Raw genomic sequence first — 18937 nt, forward strand, 5'->3', positions numbered from 1 at the left:
AAAGGAAACACTTTAGGGCAGGATCGTATGGAGCCCAGTCAGCATACCATTTTTCTTGTAAGGCGGTCTGAATTTTTGCAATTTATAGCAGAAGTCCACGTAGGTCCCCAAAAGTTTCTTCCAGATACTGGAGATTAGATTCCATAAAGAAGAAACAGTAATTTTTAGTGGGGACCTTCGTAAATTTTATTTTCACCATCAATTCATTGTTAATTTTAACCATAGATACTAAAAATATTTTTAGTATCTATGTTTTAACTAAATTCAGAAAATATTTTGGCGTATATAAAATTGAAATAAAATTATCTGCCTCCTAAACCACATAAATTTTAACAAGATTGGGTATCACGTATCGTTATATATGATGTGCAATTAATATTCATATATTCATATATAGATTCTTTTATACATATAGGATGCTTCAGTTTTAACACAAAAAATATTTCATTGAAAACTCTCCCACTCGGCGATTTCAAAAAGGTAACTACGTTTCCCTAGAATGTGCAATAAATGAGCATTAAAAATTTTCTTATTTTAGCAGCATTCTAGAAACCTTGGCGTACGGCGATCACTGCTGTACTATCCAGCTTAGGGTTAGGGTTAGGATTAGGGTTCATTTAGGGTTCATTATTGATTGTAGATTATATATACCGTGTGTCGAAAGTCCGTTCCGCCTATATTCCGAATTCCCTGGAGCATAGCCTCAATATGGAAGTACCCCCTCTGTTTATTTGCCTGTGGGCTACTAGCTGCAACGAACCTTTAAGCTCATTGCAGCGAAAAAAATATGTCGGTCGTTGTTCTAGAATTTTAGAGCTAATTTTGTATGTTATGGCAGATTTCAAGGTCTGCAAACCTTGATTTTCAATGGAAAAACAATAATGACCGAGGTTTGCAGACTTTCGGAGGTTTAATCGACCATGAAAAGACAACTTCAAATAAATTGCTAAGTGACATCTATATTAATCCAAAACAATAACCAGTACCAAATTAATATCAAATTAATAGTGTAAGTTTAATTTAAAGCATGTTGAAATGGTTTTCCTATGGGGGGAGGAACGGACTTACGACACACGGTATACGTATTCATTGGTAATGCGCTTTATTGTGTATAAAACAATAAGAATGATAAATAGACGGCTTTCTAGCACAACCAGTAGTAGCATAGTGTATAGTGTCTCGGCTATGGATCCATAGGTCGCTGGTTCGAACACCGGTCGGTACTTGGTAGTATTTTAAATGCAACATGTGCGAAGAAGCACGCTTCGTAGCGCTTGTTAGGTACCTATCGCCTATCGTGAAAGTGTGGCAAGAGGCTGAAAAAGCATCAGGACATTAGCAGCATTGGCGCTCAATACCCGGGGGTCAATATAACCATAAAAATGTAAAATGTATGTAACTTTTTTTTTTTTTTTTTAAATTCCATGGTAATAATTGCAATCGTTAATTCTAAAGTTCTATCTTCATACATAATAAAATAATATTTTATGATGTGATAACAAAACGTTAAAATTTCCCTGATGTTCAACCAATTCATGAATAGTTTATGATAAAAAATCAATGAAGTAATTAAAAGTTTAATATAAAAAAAGTAACCATATAAAAACATGTAAAAGCTTAGGAAGTTTTATTTCATTGTAATGCTTGCACGTGCAATCAAATATTATCATAAGGATATTTATGAATTTATAACGAAACATTGAACTTTCTAGACTTGATGATTATTACCCAATGATTCGGACTCAGTGGCGTAGCGTCATATGGGCACGTGGGCACGTGCCCCCCCCCCCCAATCGATCCCATAGGAAAATTGCCAAAAAACGGCTTGTGTCCCTCCTCCCAATCACACCCAGTGCCACCCCCCCATCATGGTCGGTGCCCCCCCCCCTCTCCCACGCTGCGCCACTGATTCGGTTAAAAGTTTTTGAGTGATCGAACAATTCCCGACTGCGAAGTTTCTTTTTGCAAACCCCATTAACTTTGTGTTGCAACATACCAGGAGATGATCGTTTCATGTGAAATTGACAATACATTATCATGATTATTATTTTCACTGAAATTTTACTTGCTGACATACTTTTTGTTTATGTAGGGGAAATGCAGGAAAAGTAATCAAATATCCTGAAAATGTTGACCCGTTTTCCAATTTTTCAAGTGGAACTTGAAACCCTGGATCCGCCTCTCAACAGGCCCCAGGCAACTTTGCTGACAGGGTCCGTTCCCTTCAATCCGGCCAGGGCTATGACACTCACCTCATTTGCATGGCAAAATTACCCGTCTCCTCTGCAGCCAATTTGGTTTCGCTCCATCGAAATCAAGCTGGTCACGGAGGAGACTACCCTCCTTTGTGTTTGTTCATTTGTGTATGGAGAGCCCTTTTTGGAGTCTATAATGACTTAGGCCACGCTCTCAGCTAGAGTCCGACGCTGCATTGTACTAGAAATACCTTTTTTTGTGAAATCGCTATAGAGCCAATCGGGAACACGTAGGCCTATTCGTTTTGAAAATATAGCATTAAAATTAGTATCACCCTTGTGGCCCCCGTGCAGTGGAAAACCTTAATTCTTTCATTAAAAGGAAATGAAAATAAAAAAAAACACGGATCTACCTGTGCCCCTATAAAATGGGCACAGCAATTTGTCTCAAATATGAATGAATTTTAAGAAACATACGGGATATGATGAACATTGACCTGACGCCATGATAGTATGATCTATTAGTCGTTTTACATACAATGTATATACCGTATTGTCATAATACCAATATTTGTCATTATATATGATGAGTAATATTTAGCAACGTAAATGTGCAGTTCATATGCACAAACGAATACTTTTATGATATTCAGGTTTTTGTACATCACATATAACATGTCACAATAGGAGGTCATACGTGTTGACCTTCATCTATTGTATTTGTTCATCTGTGTATGGAGAGGATTAACGCCATTAAAACTCCATCAGTATTAGGGCGTAGTTCAGTGAACTCACCGGATTGCTGTTCCAAGTACTTTGATAATACAGATAATATGTATTAATGGGTCGAGGCGATTGCATTGAAAAACCTAATAAATTATTCATAACAGTTACGTAATCAATCGATAGTGCGGACACTTTTCATTTGCAAACCACCAAAATTCGTGATCTTTTAGCGTTGGTAAAGAAACCACGTGAATAGAGTGCCCTCTCAAGAATATCAACTCTCTGATCCGGCTCTGGTTATATCATTGATGCCATCTAATGTAAAACTATAGTTCTAGATCCTCGAGGGTACGGGCATGGTGGGGGTCGCGCGCATGGCCGCTTGCGCTTATTTCGGGTAAAATACATTTAAATTAAGCACGCATCAAATATGGCTCAAAATGAGAAAGATAAGCGCATTTTAGTTAGGACTGGTGGATTTTGTAATGTCAGAGAGGGCTTGTCATGTCCCATAGGCACTGAACAAGTGCTAATCTAATGAAGATAACAGGTTGAATGAGTTTGTATCACTGGTATCTACCGAAGATAGCATGCTGTATGGGTTTACAACACTGCTGAAGATAGTTAGCATGCAGTGTGTGGGTTAACAATAATCTGCTATAATCTATACTGAAAATAGCATGCCGCCGGTATTGTATGGTTTTACATCCCTGCTAATGAGGATAGCAAGTTATCCCTGCTATCTACGGAAGATAGTATAATGATATAGGTTTATATCACTGACATGATGAAGATAGCATGTTGTGTATGTTAAAATATTGGGCTTATTTGTTGGTTATGATAGTAAAAAATGTAATGAGTATAATATTCAACCAAGACTCACAAAATTAAAGGATAAATTAGATATTTAGAGACAAAGAGATCAAACACTTAGAGGAAAGGTCTTATTAGTAAAAAGTATTGGTATTTCACAAATGACTTATTTAATGTCCACAGATTATGTGAATGGAAATGTGTTATCTGAGGTTCAAAAGATACTGTATAACTTCTTATGGAGTGGAAAACCAGAAAAAATCAAACGTTCTGTTTTAATTGCACCAAAAGAAAGCGGAGGAATAGAGATGGTAAATAATTATATTCAATATACAGACAAAGCATTAAAGATAATGTGGCTAAAAAGATTTTTGAGTGAAGGTTATGCACCGTGGAAAGATGTCCCAAATTATTTCTTTAATAAAATGGGAGGTCTGGAGTTCCTGTTACAATGTAATGTTGATGATTCTGTTTTTCCTGCAAATTTCCCCCAGTTTTACAAAGAAGTCATTTTAAGCTGGCAAAGTTTTAAACAATGTAATAACAAAGAAACAATCAATTTGGAAGATGTATTGCATATGCCACTAAGTTATAACAAGTTGTTTTCAAAAGATGTAAACAAGTCTCTTAATAGAGCTCGAACAAGACTAATAAAGATGAAAGATATATTAGATGATAAAGGTTCATTTTATTCATACGAAAATCTTTGTGAAAAATATGGACGATTTATTGATTTTGTAACATATTATGGTGTTATAAATAGTTTACCAAGGGAATGGAAATTAGAAATAAAGAAACTTTCTGAAACAGATATGGGAAAACTTAAAAGTATTGAAAAAACATTTCGTTAGAAGTAAAGAAGTTAACAACTCGTGATGTATCTAAACAATTTAACATGTCACAATCAACAAAACCAGTAAATCAGAATTATTATGATCGTTTGTTTGATCATTTGGGTAATCTAAATTGGGAATACATTTGGACATTACCTTTTCAAATTACCACTGAAGAAAGAATGAGATTTTTTCAATATAAAATCCTTCATCGAATTATTCCAAGCAATAGTTATTTAAAGCTTATTAATCTGAAAGAGAACGAAAATTGTCATTTATGTCAAAATAAAGAAACAATTGATCACATGTTCTGGGAATGCCATCAAATAAACTCTTTTTGGAAGGAGATAGAGACATGGTTAAATGGAAAGATACAGACCCGAATACATCTATGTTACAAAGATATAATTTTGGGACTGGAAGGACATTCAAGGTTCAAAGTGCTTAACTATATTATTCTGAGTGCTAAGTATTATTTATTTAGGAACAGGTTTTCAAATGAGAAACCATATATCGCCACGTTCTCACATTTTTAAGTAAAAACATTGAAGAAGAAAAAGCTTGTTTTCAGAGAATAAATAAATTGAATATCTTTCGTATGAAATGGGAAGGTTTTGTGTAAGAAAATAATGTAACAACAAAGTAATTATGTATAAATATAACATATTAATTATTATTGTCTTTGTCTTTGTCATGTGCCCACGGACAAACAAAGTATTTAAACGAATTAAAAAAATATGCATAATATTGTATTGTACTAGTGATATAAGAGATGCTTTTGTATTTGTGTGTGTTGTTTTTATTCTTTCTATCTTTTATTTATTTTTTCTCAAGTTATTTGTCTTTTGTCCTGTTTAATCTAAACGCAAAATGAATAATTTTTTTTTAATGTTGTGTATGTTGACATCACTAGTATCTACTGAAGATAGCGTTACGCGGGTTATACAACACCGCTATCTATTGAAGATAGCATGTTGTATAGGTTTACATCACTGCTATCTATACTGAAGATAGTATATGGTATAGGTTTATATCACTGCTATGTACTGAAGATAGCATGTTGTATGGGTTTATATTACTGATATCTACTGAAGATAGCATTGCGTGGGTTTACAACACTGTTATCTACTGAAGATAGCATGTATGGGAGTTGACATCACTGATAGGCCGTTCTACTAAAGATAGCATGTTATGAAGTTGTATGAGTTTACATGTCTGTTATTTACTGAAGATATCATGTTGTATGTGTTTAAATCACTGCAAACTACTGACGATAGCCTGGTGTATGGGTTAACATCACTGCTATCTACTGAAGATAGCAAGTTGTATAGGTAGACATGTCTGCTATATACTGAAAATAATATTTATGGTTTTACAACACTACGGGTACTATCTACTGAAGATAGCATATGGTATAGGTTTATATCACTGATATCTACTGATGATAGCATGCTGTATTCGTTTACAACACAGATAGCTACTGAAGATAGCATGTTGTATGGGTTTAGACAGATGAAGATAGCGTTGCGTGGGTTTACAACAATGCTATCTACTGAAATATGGTATGTTGTATGAGTTGACATCACTGCTATCTACTGAAGATAGTATATGGTATAGGTTTACGTCACTGATATCTACTGACGACAGCATGTTGTAGCCTATGAGTAGACATCACTGCTCTCTATACTGAACATGATATAGATTTATATCACTGCTATCTACTGAAGATAGCATGTTGTATGGGTTTATATTACTGATATCTATTGAAGACAGGGTTGCGTGTATTTACAACACTGCTATCTACTGAAGATATTATGTATGGAAGTTAACATCACTGATATCTACTGAAGATAGCATGTTATATGGATTTACATCACAGATTTCTGCTGAATATAGCGTTGCGTGGTTTAACAAAACTGCTATCGACTGAAGATAGCAAGTTGTATAGGTTTCCATGTCTGCAATATACCGTACTGAAGATAACATTTATGGGTTTACAACACTACTAGCATGATGTATGGGTTAACATCACTGCTCCTTGAATAAGTTCATCAGGCCTGTTAGGTATCATACTCTTGATAAATTGTGTAAGTCCAATAATTTATTCATGTTTTTAGACGTTTCATCTTCTGATCAGTAATGCGATGAACCAGCAACACTCCTACTCTCATCTCCAGAGTGTACAGTTATTTGCAGTAGCTGGTCGAATGAATACATGATCATGCAGAGAAGCCATGTGGATCAGAAAACGGGAGGCCAACGTTATCTACCGCGATGAAGGGACATACTCTCTCTATATCATGGGAGTGAATTTCAGGGGGGCTTAAAATCGACCATTTTGCACAAAATTGCCGCAAAAGTCGAAATTTACGTAATTTGGGGTTACCTCAAAAGTGGGGGGGAGAAAATATTTGGGGAAAATGTCCCTTTGCCCCCCCAACGGTTAACGCCTACACTGGTACTGGGTATGTATACCAGTTGTCTAAGCATGTATGTGCCATTGCGTGCACCAACCGAAAGTCATAGGCAAAAACGATGTCTGAAACCATTTAGTAGACTTATTCTTTTGCACAAATAGTGCTAAATAGTTAACTAAATACATTCAGAAGACATAATATAGCATGTGTAGCAGTTAGATGGTTAATGAAAAATATTAATGTTCATGTCGAAAGTCGGGAAAAACGATGTTGGAAACCATCTTGTATAGGCCTATTAAATATTTTTGTCTTTTAATGTGCAAAAGTCGAGGGAAAACGGTGTCGGAAATCATCTTGTAGACCTATTCTTTTGCACCAATAGAGCTAAATAGTTGAGTAAATACCTTCAGAAGATATAGCATATGTAGTAGTTAGATAGTTAATTAAAAAAATACACGTAGAATATAAATAAAACAAATTGTTTAATAGGCCTACAAGATGGTTTCCGACATAATTTTTATTGTCTTTCGGACATCAATATTTTTCATTATAACATGCAACTGCTACACATGCTATTATGTTCTGAAGTTATTTAGTTAACTATTTAGCTATATTTGTGCAAAAGAATAGGCCTACAAGATGCCTTCCGACTTGTTTCTACCGACTTTCGGTAGCCCAACCCCTAGAATCTCTATCCGATTTGAGTTGTACAGAAGCAAATCCCTAGATTGGGTGTCGAAGCACTGGGGTTCAGGACCATATGGTCCTGGACCACATTATCGGGCCAAAATCGCACAAAAGCAGTTCAGCAGTACAATTTAGCATAGATTCATGGTACGTGCAGTTGATTATTATTACTCATGTTACTCGAGTCATTCGTGTCTAGCCTTGATTCAAGGCGTAGTGCGTTTAGGATATAGTTTAAAGTGTTTTACATGTTTAAAGTTTACAATATACACAGATACTATGCCTGAATAGTTAGTACCAAGTTGATCCGCAGACTACTATCAATAATATAGCCACAAGTCATCATCCCTTAAAAGCACCCAATTAGGGCAAATTTTGGTGCTTTTTGTTGAAAATTGGTATACTGTTGGTAGCAAAAACAGCAAAAAGTCAGCATCCGAAAGTCTGCATGGCACTTCCCCGTACAACCCCCCCCCCCTTCCCGGGGGAAACCCGACCTACCCTAAAATTATAAGGCCAGACCCTAACTTTTTTATTTTTTTTTTTAAAAAAAAAAAAAAAATTAAAAAATAAATAAAAATAAATAAATTTAAAAAAAACATGAAAAAAAAAAAAAGAAACAAATAAAAAAGTAAAAAAAAAAAAAAAAAAAAAAAAGAATCGACCTACGTTACGTTTATGTTACGCCAATCCAACAATTTTGTTTAGGCCTAAGGGAAGTTTTACAGCATGATCACTGTAAGAGTTCTATGGTATAATACCAATGGCTAGAATTACTTAGTACTTTGGTATAGACCTAGGCCTACTAATTACTAGTATGCCCACTCGTACTTTTTAACATATTGAAGAACTGGGGCTTGGTGATGGAGTGACCAGAGCCATAGCTGAAAAAAGAATAAGATATCAATATCATATCATATCATATCACAGACATCAGGTCCGAAAGGACTTGAGCAACTCTATTCGTATATATATCAAGTTCATTCAGTTCATCGTCGAGAACGCAAAACATTCTTTTAATGTTAAACGGCACTGTCCTCTTGGCCAGCATTTCAATGGAACAAATGAATGTTCATATTGTGAAGAATAAAATGCCTTAAATTTCTCATTAGATGATAAAATCAAATACATGTTAAGTGCTTGCAATTTGTTGTGACTATTCTCACTTTAAAGAAATATTGTTATGACTATTATCACTTTTAAGAAATAGGCCTATTCTTAATTTTCAAGAGATTTTTTGGTTGACATTATGGAAACACTGCATGCACCTGTCGCGACCTCGATGCAATTATCATGGAGAGATACATGTATATGAGGAACATTTTGTTAAGATCAGACTTTTTTCAGAATTCAAACTGTCAAGTGCCATTCACTCTGGGACGGCGAGCGCGAGCTTTACATCGACATGATCGTCTCAATTTATATGGAAGCTTACAAAATTACAAACATACGGAGGCAGAATACGGGAAAATGACACAACAACAACCAACTATAGGCCTACAATCTTTTCCATTTAGATCATGTTCATCCAACTCACATTTTAGTACAATGTTTGTGCCCCAGAGTTCACCGATCCATCGCGACAAACTATTTACTCTTCAAGATTTCATTTCTGGATGCAAAAAGTTATTTGTATCGACTGGAGCTGGTATATCTACAGAGTCTGGAATTCCTGACTATAGATCTAAAGTTGTAGGCTTATATGCAAGAAGTGGCTCTAGGCGGGGTAGGCCTATGCAATTCATGGACTTTATTAAAAGTGAGGAAAGAAGGAAAAGATACTGGGCTAGAAATTTTGTGGGTTGGAAACGGTTCAGTTCTTTCGAGCCAAACCTGTGCCACCTCGCATTAAGTCAATGGGAAAAAGCAGGCAAACTCCACTGGTTGGTAACACAAAACATTGATGCCTTACACACCAAAGCTGGTAGCCGTAGGCTTACAGAACTTCATGGCTGCTCACATCGAATTATATGTTTGTCATGTGGGAATATCACATCCAGAAATGAACTTCAGGAGAGAATGAAAGATGTGAATCCAGAGTTCAAGATCGAGTCGCAAGCCATAGCACCTGATGGAGATGTTCTTCTACCAGATGAGCTAGTTAATGGCTTTCAAGTTCCACCCTGTGAACTTTGTGAAGGGATATTGAAACCACATCTGATTTTCTTTGGAGACAATGTGCCTAAAGTTGTTGTAAATTCTGTTTATGATAAAATTGATGAATCAGACGCAGTGTTGATTGCTGGATCATCATTACAGGTAAATATAATGCAGTCAATCTGTAGCATGAGTACCGTATTGAGGCTAATAAAAGTTGAGTCCAAGTTTCCCGTCACCGCCTCCTTCATCACTTTTTGATATTGGCCACGGGATTGGCCAAAACTTTCTTTATTTTCATGAATATCCGACAATTGAGATCATGGAAATATCAACAATTTAAACTCTCTCAGACTCGTAGCTGCAGTAGAGGATGTATAATGAAAATTGAAGGATTCCCTCAGACCCTCATCATGTTCGATGTTCCTGGTGATTACAAAAATTGCAAATTTCTTTTCATTTTAATAACATGAATAAGGGAGTATTCAGAAATACTTTGGTGGGGGCAATATTTTTTGAATGTTTGAAATTGTTTTAAACCCCCCTCTTTGTGAACCCAAAATGCTGTTCCCTCCCCCGACCTAAAACTTTTTGAACATACCCCCCCCCCATATTAGGAACAAAACTATTTGACACCCCACCCCCACCAATGTGCAATGAAATTATACCTATGCCTATGTCATTGATATAAAACTGGTGTCAGTTCCAATTTACAATGTAATTATAATTTGAATGTAATATGTAGCTTTGTACATGTACTGCTGGGAGTGGTATTAATTTTTTACAGAATGGTCTAACCATGCAGGGATTGGCCTTATCTATTCAATTTATTTGAATCTATTTGACTATAGTCAAAAGGGAACGAATATATGCCTGGAAATACTTCCGCTTCGCGCTAAGAGAGTAGGCCCTAACACTGCGACTCATCACGGTATAAATCGCAACCGTATAATAAATCAACTGCATTCGTTTAATGATGATTTTTGGAAACTTCTTTCAGTTGTGATGACTTTCGGAAGATTTTAAGGTAGGCCTAGGCCTGATTAGCATGTTATGATATATCTCAACAATGGCGCCGTAGATTTAATGGGTAGCGGCGTGTCGGACTAACGCCATGTACCCGATTTAATTCTTTTTGACATTGGGGGGATAGGGATGAAAAACATTTCTTGGAAGTATAGGCATAGTGAATCCGGCACCTTCAACGATGGCGTAGGTTTTGGGTCCGTTTAAATCAATTTCTTGAAATAGGCCTACAGTGAATCCAGCCCAGATTAATTTATGGCCATAATGAAGCTAAAATGGTGAATTATATGGTGCAAAAGTGGAACAAATTCGCACGACGAAGACCGCAACAATTGGCACTGTGACTTTTTTTGTTTGGCCAAATATGAGGTTACTGTCTGTTCAATTAGCCTAGATTCTTGAATTTTTAAGATATTTGAAAAAATAAAAAATTGTGGCCAAAGTCATCAAAGAAAAGTGTTAGCACAGCCTTAGGCCTAACGTGATTTATACTTTTCAAATTCCAAAGTTCAATTTAAACCCCCATTTCTTTTCAATTTTGCCTCATTTTAGGCAGTTACTTGGGTCCACCTAAAGGGTTCGCGACCTTTTTACAATTCGAGTGGGACGGTCCATTCTCAACTTAGGGCATAGACCCTATCCAATTTAGCAAAACAATCTGTCCACCAATTTGTCCTGCCATTTCAATTGTTATACCGTTCCGGTTATTGGATAGGTTCTATAGGTGATGATGGTTTTTGTTACACGAAATTATATGGCACGATTACGATTTATGCATAACATTATTTTGAGCATTATTTTTTCCCTAGCCAATGACATTGAAATTATGGATGTCGTTCTTATTTCAACTGGTTTACAATGTAAATTGAGTTTTGTTTAATACCATCATTCATTCCCAAGAATATCAGCATTCGCTTGACATTTTCAGTAACAGTGACTTTACAAGAATTGTTTTCTGTGACCTGATTGTTTTAAATAATGAAGCTAAAATGGTGAATTATATGGTGCAAAAGTGGAACAAATTCGCACGACGAAGACCGCAACAACCGGGCGCAACAATTGGCACTGTGACTTTTTTTGTTTGGCCAAATATGAGGTTACTGTCTGTTCAATTAGCTTAGATTCTTGAATTTTTAAGATATTTGAAAAAATAAAAAATTGTGGCCAAAGTCATCAAAGAAAAGTGTTAGCACAGCCTTAGGCCTAACGTGATTTATACTTTTCAAATTCCAAAGTTCAATTTAAACCCCATTTCTTTTCAATTTTGCCTCATTTTAGGCAGTTACTTGGGTCCACCAAAAGGGTTCGCGACCTTTTCGAGTGGGACGGTCCATTCTCAACTTAGGGCATAGACCCTATCCAATTTAGCAAAACAATCTGTCCACCAATTTGTCCTGCCATACCGTTCCGGTTATTGGATAGGTTCTATAGGTGATGATGGTTTTTGTTACACGAAATTATATGGCACGATTACGATTTATGCATAACATTATTTTGAGCATTATTTTTTTCCTAACCAATGACATTGAAATTATGGATGTCGTTCTTATTTCAACTGGTTTACAATGTAATTTGAGTTTTGTTTAATACCATCATTCATTCCCAAGAATATCAGCATTCGCTTGACATTTTCAGTAACAGTGACTTTACAAGAATTGTTTTCTGTGACCTGATTGTTTTAAATAATATTTTCTTGTACAAAAGTTCTTTTGTTTCCAAATGTCCTTCTCATAGTTTGTATTCAACAAATAAAACGAAATAAAAAATTGAAAATAATTGTGTAATTTTATAATAGGCCTATACCTTCTCAGACTCATTCGAACAATAAATAAATAAATAAATAAATAAATAAAATAAATAAATAAATAAATAAATAAATAAATAAATAAATAAATTATTAATTAAATTAAAAATTAATTAATTAATTAATTACTACACAAGGAATGTATAAGCCGGGCCTATTTTAGAAAACCTTAGTTCATAAATAATAACGTAATGTTTGAATAGTAGGGTTTCAACACAAATTAGGCATAGGCCTACTGGCAAATATAGCTATTATGCTGGACAATACTTCCTGATGCGGATGGTCGAATAAATACTATCTCAGCGCATTATGACATTCGTCCCCATTGCTCTAAATGGATTGATTCAAAAAAGTTTATGGTACCCGACGTTCTACGGCTTTTTATAAAAATATCGCGGGAAAAGACCAAAATTGAAAAGAAATGGGGTTTTAAATTGAACTTTAGAATTTGAAAAGTATAAATCACGTTAGGTCTAAGGCTGTGCTAACACTTTTCTTTGATGACTTTCACCACAATTTTTATTTTTCAAATATCTTAAAAATTCAAGAATCTAAGCTAATTGAACAGACAGTAATTTTGTCAGAAACCCACATGTATAGGCCTACAGGTGTCAACTTGGGGGTGATTGTATGGACCATTGCCCTTATCAAACTACCCATACCACCGGCATGTAACTCAACCTTCTTGAAACCCAATGTTGCTATAGACCTACTTGATGAAACAGAAACAAATAATATAAGAACGAACGAACGAAAGAAAGAAACCACATACATGCGTCAACATGGAGGTGATTGGGGGAATTTATTCCCCACTCCGGGATTTATGCCTAAGTAAAAAAAGAAGAAGGAAGGAAGGCAAGAAGGAAGGAAGGAAAGAAAGACTGGAAAGAAAGAAAGACAGAAAGAAAGATAGACAAAGAAAGAAAGACAGACAGAAAGAAAGAAAGAAAGAAAGAAAGAAAATCCAGACTTTCAAGTATAATTTAGTAATAAGAAAACATCCCACAAAAAATAGCCCACTATTGAAAATCCTAAATTTGAGGGTCTCATTTTGGAATTCTATGATTTCTTAATACATTTTATTGTATTTCAAAGCTTTTTACACTTAATTTACAACAACTTTAGCAACACTGGGTTTTTTTTCATAAAGCAAACCTGGAAATCCAGACATTTCTTCATTATTGAAATTTGACTCCTCTTATCCTCTTTATACATGGGTAAACACATATTTTCTGGAATAACCCATTAAGGAACTGTGGATAACTCAAGTAAAATTTTCCAGATTTTTTGTCACAAATGTGAGTGAACTTACCGGTAGCAATATTTCTGATTGATTTTGTGTGCCTTTAAATGTTTCAAAATGTCAAAATGAACATAATTCGAGTAACTATGTCATCAACATGACATTAATATTCATGAGGAATAATTATTGCTCCTTCAAGAAAGAAATGATTAACAAATTGTTGGATTTCATCGCACGACGCGACCTTCTAGTAACTGTATCTAGAAATTTGTGAAAGTTACTTGTCAATTTTTACCAGAAACAAGCTTTTTCTATGGTTACTGACCAGCTCATTAACGCGGTTCATCAGACATTGGGACATTCTTTACCTTGGGATTGCCGCCCTCTGTTGATGACAGGGTTTCGAACTCTTATCAAGGCGATATAACTATAAGAAATGCAGGGCCGTGGTGGTCACTAAGTTTTCGTTTGTGGTCAGGGGAAGGGGGTCACGGGTGGAAGTCACTGGCATAGATATTCGTGTTTGGTCAAACACCTGCCATCTAGTTTTACTTGTTTTCCTCATTTCAGGTGTATTCTGGATATCGTTTTGCCCTGCATGCATATGAACGGAAGATACCAGTCGCCATCATCAACATAGGTCCAACAAGAGCTGACAACCTGGCTAAGATCAAACTTGATGCTAAATTAGGAGATGTTCTGCCACATATAGCATTGTAGTGCTTAAATAGTTTTCTCATTTTTATAAATAACACAGGGGATGCATATATTTCCGTTACTTCCATCTACTATAATTTTACAAGACACCTAATACGCTTCAGATTTTAATTGTGTGGTTGGGAGGAACGACGAAATCCACACTTTCAGATTGGTGATGTGTCATTCGCTGACAGAAAAGCAGACATACGCTTAGCTTTGCTCCAAAGCCGGCCTATTTTCCATCCAATTAATTGTTGGTGACTTATGTAGCTTGCCTATAGTGTAGTTTGCCTTTGGCAAGCTCTGTACATGTACTGCTGGGAGTGGTATTAATTTTTTACAGAATGGTCTAACCATGCAGGGATTGGTCTTACATTTTCGAGGGCTCTGATCAAGAGCTAACATACGCTGTGAAACTTTCAGGATATGTATTGTGTTTCCTAATGATGACACCTATAGACAATTTTCGTAATTGACCACTTCGTCGCCGTTGGCGGCGTTTGGCTCTGCTAACTCCAATTTAGCGGAGCAGAAAACTGAAAGCGAGGCCAAAGATCAAATTACATACTCCCAATTATGTAAAGTTAATTTGCTAAGTAACTATAAGGAATATCTAGCTGTGACTTGGTACATATGTAGTACAAGTGAAATAGAAGTATATACGTTTAGCATTTTGTTAATTTGTTCACAGATTGGTCGATTCCAGTTGAAATCCCCACACCGTACCCCCTATGGAATACATGACCTTACTCTTCCACCCAGGGATTGTGAATTTCAAATAGGGTTACCTGAATGGTTGACTCCATATACACCTGTGTGAGATATTAACTGGAATGGCCCATCACACACACTGGTCAATGACCAGTACCCCCTCCCCCTTCACAGAAATAAATACAGCATGAGACAGAAATGTTCATTGGAAATGTATCAATACATATTTACATTTAATATGATATTCATATTCTGTACATTATGTACACAAATACAACAATTTTAGCACTTGATTTGTTAAAATCCAGCTGTGTTTGAAATTCAGCTGTGAGCAGTAGGCCTATAGGTATAAAATGTCTGGTAGATATCATCATGTTATTAGGCCATCTTAATTTAATAGTTTGTTTCAAAGACCTTCCCAAGTTAAAAACCTAATGCGGAATGCAGTTTGTTTGTTTTTTACTTAATTTTTGTTATCTATGGGATGAGCGTTATGACAAGAATAGACCACCTTTTCATTTCTGAAGGAAGTTTACTGTGGTCAAGATGAAGAGTTTAATTGAGATTTATGATTTAGGCTATTTTTGAGATTTACTGATTCAGGCTCTTTTGATGTCTGGCGATGTCAGACATGTGAGATTTTTGTGTGGTGAATTTCGCCAAAAAACAAACACCTGAAAAATGTGAACAACACACAAAAAGCGGACAAGTTTAATAATGTGTGCAGGGGCTTTGAGACAAACTATTAAATTGAGATGGCCTTATCTAAAACTAGTTAAGTGGTTTTAAAAATCAACAATGAGGCTTAAAAAACAAGTTTGTTTCTTGAAGGTGGCCTAAAAACCTAAATAAAAAATGAGTTTTTTAAAACTTTATTTAAACATTTTGAGTCTGGATGTAAGGTAGCATACTGTGTGTACCTCACAAATATTCATTGTTAAATTTAAGTACTAAGTACGGTAGATATGAAAATATGAAAATTGCTCCCAAAAACTAAATGTACCAGGCCAACAGGAAACAAACTAATCTTTTTTTTAGCCTGAAATGTTAAAAATATTTTTGTAAAAAATCCAAGTGGTTATCAGGACTAGTAAAATAGTATATATCATCGCAGTTCTGGCAAAACTTTTTAACTCGAATAGCTGCTATGTGTTAAGTATGTACAATACAATATACTATTTTGTACATATTTAACATCTAGCAGCTATTCGAGTTATGAGGTACAGCGACGATATAGTCCAACATTTGGCAACAATTGTAGTGAGTTTTCTGTTCTCCTCTGCCATGTGTGATTGCGCTATTCCAGATGAAATCTATACCCCCCCCCCCCTGTGGAAGATGTGACCTTAATCTTCCACACAGGGAGTGTAGATGGAATCACCTATTCCGGTAACCCCATTTAAATTCACACTCCCTATGTGGAAGTCTTAAAGATTAATGTCTTCCTGCAGAGGGTGTATTGATTGTAACTGGAATAGCCCATTTTCTGTACGAATCATGTGGTAAAAACACAGCCAACATGCAATATATGTCAAACTATATACTGACCAGGTTTGAATGCAAAATTGCAGCTATGCATTATCAGCATACCTTTGGTAAAGCAGTAAGTTTTAGTATACAAAATACTTGTGCAAATGATGGATTAAAATGTATTTCCATGTTGCCATTTTTACTTAAAATTGCACTATACCGAGTCATATCATGATTCATGACCTACCATGTCTGAGATCAGTTAAAATCACCCTCACCATAAAACAAAAAGAAAACACTGTATTTGGAAAAGTATGTACAGTACACAATACAAATGGCACCGAAAACATTATTGTAAAATGTTGTCTATCTTGCTGTATTAATGGTCTTACTTCGTGTAATGATCAAAACATAATCACTCAGGGAAAGAAATATTGGTTCGGATACATGGAATCAGAATGGAAAACTTCATGATTGTATTCTACCATCACACTCATAGACAGTATAATTTGTAAACCATCTGGTATCCTCTTCACTTATGAGTTGTATTCCCAGGATGCAAACTATTGGATTTGCGCTCAACAGGATCCACAATAATAGAATACTTATGAGCCTATAAAATTGGTATAAAATTCGCAAAAATATTTTGCCTGTTTTGTAATTCATACTGCTCAACTTTGATTTAATAATATGTAAAATAAAACGAGCCTTACCAAACTAATGTATCATTGTTTACCATATGATTGAATTTTGTAGTGAATTTGGATTTTTAAATATCGTATGGGGCAAAATATTGACCGACCGACCCCGACATTAGAGCTTGAGGGCTATTTCATTATAAATGACACGTTCACAAAAATGGCTTTTATCATATCTGGTTGATATAATTAGGGTGATAATGCAGTGTTATTAACTTAATTCTAAGTATGCCACAAACTACAAGCTACATGAGCATTTTTACAGAATTCTGTCTATTTTTGTATAAAAAATTGCCAAAAGGTACATTTTAACCCAATTTTGGAGTCCCATTTCATTTTGCCCATGTATTCTGAATTAATTCTTTGAAAAATTAGGTACATTCTATGGCAATGTGCTTGTTGCAATGAAAATATGATATGTGTGGAACATCATGCAAGTTGAATGGTGAAAATTGGTGCAAAAATGTTAAAATTCCGTAGATTCTTGCAAAATTGGCATTTTGCGTTAAATAAAAACATGAGTGTCCTCTCCAATTCATGCCTCCATTTTTGTTAACATTAAAGAGGAAATATAACCCTTACCCTACCTGTATAATCTGTGTTATATTACCAATTGATGGGACAGGGCACTGATTGAGGAATTCATTTATTTTACATACAGTAGACCACTTGTTCTTGATACCACAGTTCCGCGTTAAAAATTTGTCCTCTCCAGAACTGAAGTTAATTACTAATTGTTGAAATAAGAAGGATTATATCATAGAATGTGAAATTTGTAGAGGAAGAGTGGTCTTCCTTCTACCAAGGTGGCACATGATTTGGTATTTGTTGCATTTTTGCAAGCCTGTATCCACGATTCTGTTTGCAATTTAACAAATGTCCTCTCCAGCACAATTATGTCATTTCCATGAATTGGTAAACAAACTAAAAATAAAAATTTCAAAGAGCCAAACCCACAAGAAATTTTTGCATTTTATTGCAAATTATGCTTACAAACCACTTTAGTGTTCAAATTATTGTCCAGTTGTTGAGAACACATATGATATTATTCTGCATTGAACTTCGGTTAGCTAAAAATTGCAATATTCCTAATTTAACCAGAATATTAACCCTGTTTGTAGTGGATTTTAAATGCTGGGGATCTTTTATGCAATAATATTGATGCAATAATATTGATGCAGCTATTTCTAAAGTTAAAGTATGCTTTATTATGTGTTAAAAAATGTGTCCTATCCAGAACAAATGACACAGGAGGGTCTTTTATTTTAGGTTTTCCATGACTAGTACAACAGATTGACGCAGAATACTCACTTATGCATCAGTGTAGCTATTGGGCAGGACAAAATGACTATTTCATGAATTTTTCATGTGAAGATAAAGTTTATCCTTAAAATATGTAGTAATTTTGCACCATTTATCTGGATTAGTATCAATTTACTAATTGTTTTATATTGAAACTGGCATATTTAAGACACTGAAGTGTAAAGGAACATACAACAATTATTACAGACTAAATAT

At 35.2% G+C, this 18937-nt stretch overlaps 1 protein-coding gene across 1 annotated transcript; it reads left to right on the forward strand.

Annotated features, from left to right (window-relative positions):
- The first annotated feature begins 8954 nt into the window (after window positions 1-8954).
- LOC140146155 (NAD-dependent protein lipoamidase sirtuin-4, mitochondrial-like) lies at window positions 8955-16395 on the forward strand. The gene is made up of 2 exons (XM_072167913.1): window positions 8955-9930; window positions 14412-16395. The coding sequence occupies exons 1-2, from the start codon at window positions 8965-8967 to the stop codon at window positions 14559-14561; spliced, it is 1116 nt and encodes a 371-aa protein (XP_072024014.1). The 5' UTR covers window positions 8955-8964; the 3' UTR covers window positions 14562-16395.
- Window positions 16396-18937: the final 2542 nt, after the last annotated feature.

This window comes from Amphiura filiformis, chromosome 2, assembly GCF_039555335.1.
Source record: "Amphiura filiformis chromosome 2, Afil_fr2py, whole genome shotgun sequence".
In the NCBI taxonomy this organism is placed as follows: Eukaryota; Metazoa; Echinodermata; class Ophiuroidea; order Amphilepidida; family Amphiuridae; genus Amphiura; species Amphiura filiformis.